The sequence below is a fragment of the Beta vulgaris genome, chromosome 5 (genome assembly GCF_026745355.1).
Source record: "Beta vulgaris subsp. vulgaris cultivar EL10 chromosome 5, EL10.2, whole genome shotgun sequence".
Classification (NCBI taxonomy): domain Eukaryota; kingdom Viridiplantae; phylum Streptophyta; class Magnoliopsida; order Caryophyllales; family Amaranthaceae; genus Beta; species Beta vulgaris.
In genome coordinates, this window is record NC_079206.1 from 35,939,102 (window position 1) to 35,948,206 (window position 9,105).

A 9,105-nucleotide genomic window follows, 5' to 3' on the forward strand; every position below is an offset into this window, starting at 1 on the left:
GCTGTTACATTACGTGTTTAAGTATGAGAGTATGGGAGTGCTAAGTGCCTTGAGAGATCGTAAGTGCGCGTGAAAAAATATGAATGAAATCTGGAAAACCTTAATATATCCTTTCAACTTTCGAAATTCATCATATACCCTCCATTTTTTTAAAAAAATACATCCACTAACCCTTTTGACTGACGATGTTAGACTTATGTTAGTCATTAGGCCCTAATCCTCCTCTAAACCTAAATAATTAACCTAAATCAAATCTTAACCCTAATCTAATACACTAACTTGGACCCTAACCCAAACCACCCCTCCTCACCTCCTCTCCACCCCCTCCCCTTCCCCTGCCGTCGGCCTGTCGCGAACCCCTTCCTCTCCCCAACTGCTGTCTCGAACCCCTTCCCCTCTCCACCTGTTGTCGGCCTGTCCCAACCCCCTCCCCCACAAACGCCGCGTAACCCCCTCCCCTTCCCCTGAAATGAAAAAAATTGACGATTTGAAAGGGTTTTAGGTGCGAGGGTTTCAGGTGCGAGGGTTTGAAGGGGTTTCAGGGGTGCACGAAGGGAAGGGGAGGAAGGTTGTGCAACGATTGCGAGGGAAGGGGAGAGGGTTGCGCGACGGCTGCGAGGGAATGGGAGGGGGTCTAGGCGACTACAGGGGAAGGGGAGGGGGTCTACGCGACTACAGGGGAAGGGGAGGGAGGGGGTGGCAGGACTGGCGGGGAAAGGAGGGGAGGGGGCTGCGGTTGAGAGGGGGATGGGTGGTGGGGCAGTGGGTGGCTAGGGGTAAGGGGTGGTGGAGGGGTGGTGGTTAGGGTATTAGATTAGGGGGTTAGGATTAGGGTTTGGCTTTGTTTAAGTTAGTTAATTAGGGTTAGGGGATTAGGACATAATGACTAACGGAAGTCTAACACCGTTAGTCATAAGGGCAAGTCGATGTATTTTTTGAAAAGTGGAGGGTATATGGTGATATGGATGCAAAGGCACTTGTTAACCATGAGCCTATTGACTTGATCATGGATACTTTAGGGTTTCAAATCAAGAACAAGAACCAAGTCTTAACTTGTGTGCTAACATGGGACCTAGAGGTTGGCGTGGAAAGGAGTGAAGAGGAGTCCTAGTCCTGTTAGGATTACTCCTTGCTTGCTACATAGAATCCTAGTTCTGTTAGGATTGCTATGTTTATCTTTATGTTTTATGTTTTAATGTTTTAAAAAGATAAACATGTGACTTGTACATGTTATCTTTTGGAGTCTAATAAGGAGTCTAAAGTAAAGTAGGAGTAGGATAAGTTTATGTTTTACTAGTTAGAATAGCATAAGTTGTACCCTATATAAGGGAGGCGTTTTCTTTCAATAAAGACTTAGAGATTTTTGTGTTTAAACTTATTCTTGATTGTGTGCTTATTTGCTTACAATTGAAACCATTAATAACTTTTCAGGAGTGATAAGTTCTTAGTGTTAAACATCTTAATTTCAGGAGTGATTTTAAGAGTGTTTAGAGTTTTTATTCAAGGTTCAGGAGTGTTCTTGAATAAATCCATATCCTTGTTCGAGTTCTTTACTTGTTTGTTCGAAGTTCTTGGAGGTCATATCTTCAAGATTCATATTCATACTTGATTATTAGACTTCTTGGTTTAGTAATCATATCAAGTGGTATCAGATTTCCGGGGAAGAGAGGATAGAAAGGATTCTCTTATCAAGAAAGAAAGAAAGAAAGATCCGAGGGCAAAGAAAGAAAGAAAGGTTCGAACATTGCAAGATTTGATCTTTGGTTACCAAGAACCAATCTTGACACTTCAAGATTGTCACGACAAGGTTCAAGAAGAGGTAGGCCATTCAAGATTCTACTTTGTACATCCAAGATTGCATCAAGATCCAATCTTTAGGGTCAAGAAAGGTGTAGGAGGTACTTGGAGACACCTTAACTATGGCGTCCGAGATGGACAAGCTAACTATGGCTATGAGTGAGTTAGCTCGTACTCAAACTGAGGCAAGCAACCATTCAAAGAGGATAGAGGCACGCCTAGATGCTATGGCCGACATAATCAACAAGAGACTCAATCCCAATAGTGCGTCATATATAGGCATACATTCGGGGGATGAAGGGGATGAAGGTGATTCAAGACCACCCAAGAACGCCTATCCAGATGATAAAGGATTGAAGCTTGAGGATTACATTGGTGAAGGCAAGCCTGAGGACTTGTTGGAGTGGATTCGCCAACTAGAGAAAGTAAGTGAGTATCGGGGCTTTGATGATCGAAAGAAGTTCAAAGTTGCTGCCATAAGACTCACGAAATATGCTGGGATTTGGCTTGAAGGATTGCACGCACAAAGAGCCAAGAAAAACAAACCCAAGCTATGTAGTTGGGAGAAGTTGAAGGGGAAGCTTAAAGATAAGTTTTTGCCGGATGATTATGAACAAAGGCAGTTCATAAGGCTTACATCAATAAGCCAAGGTAGCCTAAGTGTACATGAATACACTATGGAGTTTGAGAAGCTAGGCCTTATATGTAATATAGAGGAGAAAGAGAAGCACAAAACAGCAAGGTACATTAAAGGGTTGAATAGAAACATAGCTAAGAGAGTTGAAGTTTCTTCTTACCATACTTTCGAGGATGTGACTAAGTTAGCTATGAAGTTTGAAGAGCATGACAAGGAAGAGAAACCTAAGGGAACATACACACCTAGGTATGACCCTAATTCAAAAGGAAAAGCTACTACTTCCTACACAAGGTGGTCCGAAAACCCTAAACCTAGCATTACACCTAAGGAAGACACTACTATGGAAAAACCTAAAGTGGCCGTGCCTAAGGAGAAGTTTGAGGAATTGAGAAAATGCTTCAAGTGTCAAGGAAGAGGACACATAGCAAGCAGTTGTCCTACCAAGAAAGCCCTTACCATGAGGCAATACTTAGACTTGCGAGAAGAAGAAGAGAAGTATGAGTTCATCCCTGAAGAGGAGCAAAGCATGGGAGAAGATGATGAAGAAGAGGATGCTTTTGCAGAAGATGATTCAAGGCTTATTGGAGTGGTTAGGCGCACCTTACATGTGGATCACGCACCTAACATGGCACAAAGGGAGAATCTTTTCCATACTAGATGCAAAGTAGGTGAGTATACTTGTAATGTAATAATAGATAGTGGTTCTTGCACTAATGTTATTGCAGCTGAAGTGGTGTCTAAACTCAATCTCATCACAAGGGCACACCCTACACCCTACAAGTTGAGTTGGTTGGATGATAGCACTGGCATGAGAGTGAAGAAACAAGCACTTATTTCATTCTCTATTGGAAGCTATAAAGATGAGCTATGGTGTGATGTATTACCTATGAGTGCATGCCATCTTCTACTTGGAAGACCATGGCAATTTGATAGGAAGGTTATTCATGAAGGGGACATCAATGTCTATTTTGTATTGGTTGGTTCAAAAAGGGTTAGATTACATCCTCTAAACCCTACCCAAGTGGCGCCTAAACAACTACCTAAGACACCAAGTTACTTCCTAAATGCAAAAGAATTCGAGCATGAAGTAGAGGAAGAAGGTTATGCTTATGCTTTGGTGGTGAGGCAAGTGACTACAAGTATCAAGGTAAATAACAATGATCAACTTGAAACTTTGATGCATGAATTCAAGGATGTTTTTCCGTAGGAGTTACCACAAGGACTTCCACCTTTAAGAGGAATAGAACATGCTTGGCGCACCATTACCTAACAAACCTGCTTATAGATGTGATCCAGTGGCTTCCAAGGAGTTGCAACGCCAAATAGAAGAGCTAATTGAAAGAGGTTATGTAAGGGAAAGTATGAGTCCATGTGCTGTGCCAGCTTTGTTAGTTCCTAAGAAAGATGGAACATGGAGGATGTGCATAGATAGTAGAGCAGTAAACAACATCACAGTGAAGTATAGGTTTCCTATGCCTAGATTAGAGGATATGTTGGATGAATTACATGGTGCTTCAATCTTTTCTAAGATTGATCTTCGAAGTGGTTATCATCAAATGAGGATTAGGGAAGGAGATGAGTGGAAAACAGCCTTCAAGACAAAGCAAGGGTTGTATGAGTGGATGGTCATGCCCTTTGGCTTATGCAATGCGCCTAGTTCCTTTATGAGGCTAATGAATGAGGTACTTCGTCCTTTCCTTAACAAATTTGTGGTTGTTTATTTGGATGATATACTAATCTATAGCAAGAGTGTGGAAGACCATTTGGCTCACTTGCGCCAACTCTTCATAAAATTAAGAGAACAAAAACTTTATGGAAAGCTAGAAAAGTGTGAGTTCCTTGTAAATAAAGTGGCGTTTTTGGGGTACATTGTGTCACAAGAAGGAGTACATGTTGACCCTGATAAAGTGAAAGCAATTTCAACTTGGATAGCACCTAAGAATGTTCTGAATGTAGAAGCTTTCATGGTTTGGCATCTTTTTATAGAAGGTTCATTAGAAACTTTTCTTCTATCATGGCACCTATCACAGAATTGATGAAGAAAGGAGAGTTTACTTGGACTTCCTTAGCACAACAAGCATTTGAAGATATAAAAGGTAAATTATGTTGTGCACCTGTTTTAGCTTTACCTAATTTCCATAAACTATTTGAGGTGGAATGTGATGCAAGTGGAGTAGGATTGGAGCTGTTCTATTAGCAAGAAAAGAGGCCAATTTCATACTTTAGTGAGAAATTGAGTGGAGCTAAACTCAATTATTCTAACTATGATAGAGAATTTTATGCCATTGTTCGTGCATTAGATCATTGGTCACATTATCTTAGACCAAAACCTTTCATACTTCATTCTGATCATGAAGCATTAAAGTACATTCATGGACAACAAAAGCTCAATCATAGACATGCTAAGTGGGTGGAGTTTCTCAATCATTCACATTTTCTTCAAGGTATAAAGAAGGTAAGACAAACATAGTAGCAGATGCATTGTCTAGGCGTTCCTATTTGTTAACTATTGTGGATGCACAAGTCCTAGGGTTCGAACATCTAAAGGAGTTATACAATGAAGATGTGGATTTCAAGGAGAAAATGGTTCGACAAGATGGCCCTTATGTGTTACATGAAGGTTTTCTTTTCAAAGGGAACAAGTTATGTGTGCCTAAGTGTGGTGTGAGAAAACTTATAGTAAGGGAGGTTCATAGTGGAGGAGTTGCTGGACATTTTGGAGTGAAAAGACTCTTGATACATTACAAGAAAACTTCTATTGGCCACACATGGTAAAAGATGTTCACTTGGTGGTTACACATTGTGCTACTTGCCAAAAGTCTAAGAGTACTTTCCATAAAGGTCTCTATACACCTTTACCAGTTCCTAATCAACCATGGGATAGTGTGAGCATGGATTTTATAGTAGGGTTGCCTCGAACTCAAAGGGGGAAAGATGCATTATGGTGGTGGTGGATCGTTTCTCTAAATGGCTCACTTTGTTCCTATGCATAAAACTGATGATGCCTCACATGTAGCTGATTTATACTTTAGAGAGATCATTAAACTACATGGAATACCAAGGAGCATTGTATCTGATAGGGATTCTAAATTCCTAAGTCATTTTTGGAGGTTGTGTGGCGCATGCTAGGTACTAAGTTACTCTTTAGTACAAGTCATCATCCTCAAACAGATGGTCAAACTGAGGTAACAAATCGCACTTTGGGAGCTTTGCCAAGGGGATTGGTGAGTAAGACCCAAAAGGATTGGGATATCAAGCTTGCTCATGCAGAATTTGCTTATAATAGAGCACATTCTTCTACTACATCTCATTCACCATTTGAGGTAGTGTATGGTATTAATCCTTTACTTCCTATTGATTTTGTTGCAATGCCTAAACATGAGATACACATGGATGCAAAGAAGAGGTTAGAAGCATTCAACAAAACTTGTGAACAAGCTAAGTGAAGGCAAGGATTGAAAAGATGAACATCCAATACAAGACAAGGGCTAACAAGGGGCGCAAACAACCTAGGTTCAAGGTTGGTGATCTTGTATGGATACATTTGAGGAAAGAGAGGTTTCCTAGCAAAAGGAAGAACAAGCTTATGCCTCGAGCTGATGGACCATTTGAGGTTGTTGGAGTCATTGGAGATAGTGCTTACAAAATTGATTTACCAGATGAGTATGGGAATGTAAGTGCTACTTTCAATGTAGGTGATCTATCTCCTTACTATGATGATGAGAATTTGAGGACAAATTCTTTTGTGGAGGGGGAGAATCAGGGGCGGATCCAGGATTTCAAATTTGGTGGGGCACCAAATTACAAAAGAAAAAACATAATATTATATTTTAAAACAATGCAATACTTTATTTTTCACAACCTTAATAAATAATATTAAGTATTCAATACTATCTCCATTTTTAGTATATTTAACATATTGACTTTCACATTCATCAACAAATGCAACTTTTATTTCAATTTGTTACCAAACTTTATAAGAAGCTGATATAAATTTATAATGTAAATAGAAATCAAAACAAAAATTTAAATAGTAAAATTTATTTTTAAGTATTTGTAAATAAATCTTGGTGATAATTAATATATTTGAATACTGTCGAAAGTCAAATTGTTGCATTTATTTGTAAATGAAAGAAAAAGTAATCGTTATATCACAAACAAAAAAAAAAGGTTAAAATTAGAATTAGAATTCAGGGAGATGGATAATATTTACAATATAAAATGAAGATAAAAAATGGAGAAGAAAAAAATGCTAAAATAGAGGAGAGAAAGAGTAAGAAGTAAAAAAGATCTAAAAAAAAAAAAAAAAAAGCAAATAAGAAAGAAAAGAAAAAAAGAAAAAAAAAGAAAGCAGGTTAGTAGGAGAAGAGAAAGAGTAAGAAAAAAAATCTAAAAAAAAAACAAAAGCAAGTAAGGGAAGTCGAACCTGGGTCCTAGGGGCCGGCAACAGCATTTAGAATATTCCATATTACTAGGAGAACCACTGGACCAAGTTACATTATATGTTATTTTCTGCGCGCGTTTTAGTTTTAACCTATTGTAAACATCTGCTTGACCTTTAAAAGTAAAAAGAATTCGATTTTTTTTTTGTGGGGCACGTGCCACCCAGGACCCTTAATAGGTCCGCCCCTGGGGAGAATGATATGGATGCAAAGGCACTTGTTAACCATGAGCCTATTGACTTGATCATGGATACTTTAGGGTTTCAAATCAAGAACAAGAACCAAGTCTTAGCTTGTGTGCTAACATGGGACCTAGAGGTTGGCGTGGAAAGGAGTGAAGTGGAGTCCTAATCCTGTTAGTATTACTCCTCGCTTGCTACATAGAATCCTAGTTATGTTAGGATTGCTATGTTTATCTTTATGTTTTATGTTTTAATGTTTTAAAAAGATAAACATGTGACTTGTACATGTTATCTTTTGGAGTCTAATAAGGAGTCTAAAGTAAAGTAGGAGTAGGATAAGTTTATGTTTTACTAGTTAGAATAGCATAAGTTGTACCCTATATAAGGGAGGCGTTTTTTTCAATAAAGACTTAGAGATTTTTTGTGTTTAAACTTATTCTTGATTGTGTGCTTATTTGCTTACAATTGAAACCATTAATAACTTTTCAGGAGTGATAAGTTCTTAGTGTTAAACATCTTAATTTCAGGAGTGATTTTAAGAGTGTTTAGAGTTTTTATTCAAGGTTCAGGAGTGTTCTTGAATAAATCCATATCCTTGTTCGAGTTCTTTACTTGTTTGTTCGAAGTTCTTGGTGGTCATATCTCCAAGATTCATATTCATACTTGATTATTAGACTTCTTGGTTTAGTAATCATATCATATGGTGAGTTTGAAAACTTGCGAGGGTATACGGTGTAAAAAAAATTTGTCAGGGATATATGGTGAAAAAATCGTTAATATTTTTTTTAGAAATTCCACATTAGATAAATTATGAAAAAAACAATTTTTTTGTACTTATATTTAATTTACATGAAAAACTTAATTTATATAATTTTGATCATAATATGAAATGAGGTTCATTTATTGATATGAGGACCACCAAACAACGAAAAGTTGAATAGAAAGCTCTTTAAAGAGTTTTATTGTTGTTGGATGTTTTTAGATATAGTTCTTGAGAGTAGCTTGAAGAGAGAATATATGAGAGAGAATGAAGAACTAGTTGGAGAGCCATGTACCATTGTACATGTTCTTACCCTTCCCCTTATTCCCAAGAGGCCTTGCCTGTAAACCCAGACCGAGTAGATCTATACGAGATTTCAGTCCGATTAGAACGACTTGTTAAAAAAAAAAGTGATAGCAAAAACTAAAAACTACTCAAAAATTAAAATCTACTCAAGAGCTAAAAGGTAGCTGAAACTAGGGGTGTTCATGGGTGGTTAACCGTCCCGAAACAATATTTCGGTTCGGTAACTGGAAGTTTCGGTACGCTCTTTTTGCGAACCGTAATCGTAACCGTTTAAACCGGTTACCGCCTAAGCGGTTAACCGTTTTTCCGGTACGGTTTTTCGGTTAACCATTAACCGTTGTTTAAGTTATACTATTATGTTTTACTTAATGTACATATATATTTTTAATTTTTTTTGTGCACACATTTTAATATTATATATACTCTAATATAAAATGTATTATAAAGTGGATGATAAATCGATTGGAAAACATAACTAACACTAAGAATTCACTTCATTTCCTAATTACAATGTTTATATTATTACTAGAGTTTCTAAATAATTACATACTTCCTCTAATTGTTGTAACTTAGCAACAAATATTAGAATTAATGTAATTGTTTGAAAATGTTTCACAACGATTAAATAGAGGAAAAAATATTTCGGTATTTCGGTTAACCGTTTTCTCAAAAATCATAACCGTAATTATACCGTTTAACCGCTAATTTTTCCGGTTCGGTAACCGTACCGTTCAAACTTTTTTTTGCCGGTACGGTAACCATCCATTTAGACCGATATTTTGATATTTCGGTACGATATTTCGGTTTCGGTTTTTTATGAACACCCCTAGCTGAAACTACTTGAAAGCTATTTATGTGAATGGCTAAAATAATTTCCCAAAAAACTAAAAGAGAACCAAAAACTATTTAAAACTACCTCAGAAGCTGCGCTGAACCCGCCTCATATCTAATTGGGCTTTGCTAAACAACGCCCTAAAATTT

The 9,105-nt window shown here is 37.6% G+C and overlaps 1 protein-coding gene across 1 annotated transcript; it reads left to right on the forward strand.

Annotated features, from left to right (window-relative positions):
- The first annotated feature begins 1,919 nt into the window (after window positions 1-1,919).
- LOC104893826 (uncharacterized) lies at window positions 1,920-3,641 on the forward strand. The gene is made up of 2 exons (XM_048645438.1): window positions 1,920-3,304; window positions 3,425-3,641. The coding sequence occupies exons 1-2, from the start codon at window positions 1,920-1,922 to the stop codon at window positions 3,639-3,641; spliced, it is 1,602 nt and encodes a 533-aa protein (XP_048501395.1).
- The last annotated feature ends 5,464 nt before the right edge of the window (window positions 3,642-9,105 follow it).

Excerpts from the sequence above, each read along its gene's own strand:
- LOC104893826 (XM_048645438.1), top strand. The coding sequence starts at position 1,920 with ATGGCGTCCGAGATGGACAAGCTAACTATGGCTATGAGTGAGTTAGCT. Across the intron at positions 3,305-3,424 it reads AGCTATAAAGATGAGCTATG|GGTTAGATTACATCCTCTAA; the intron begins GTGTGATGTATT and ends TGGTTCAAAAAG.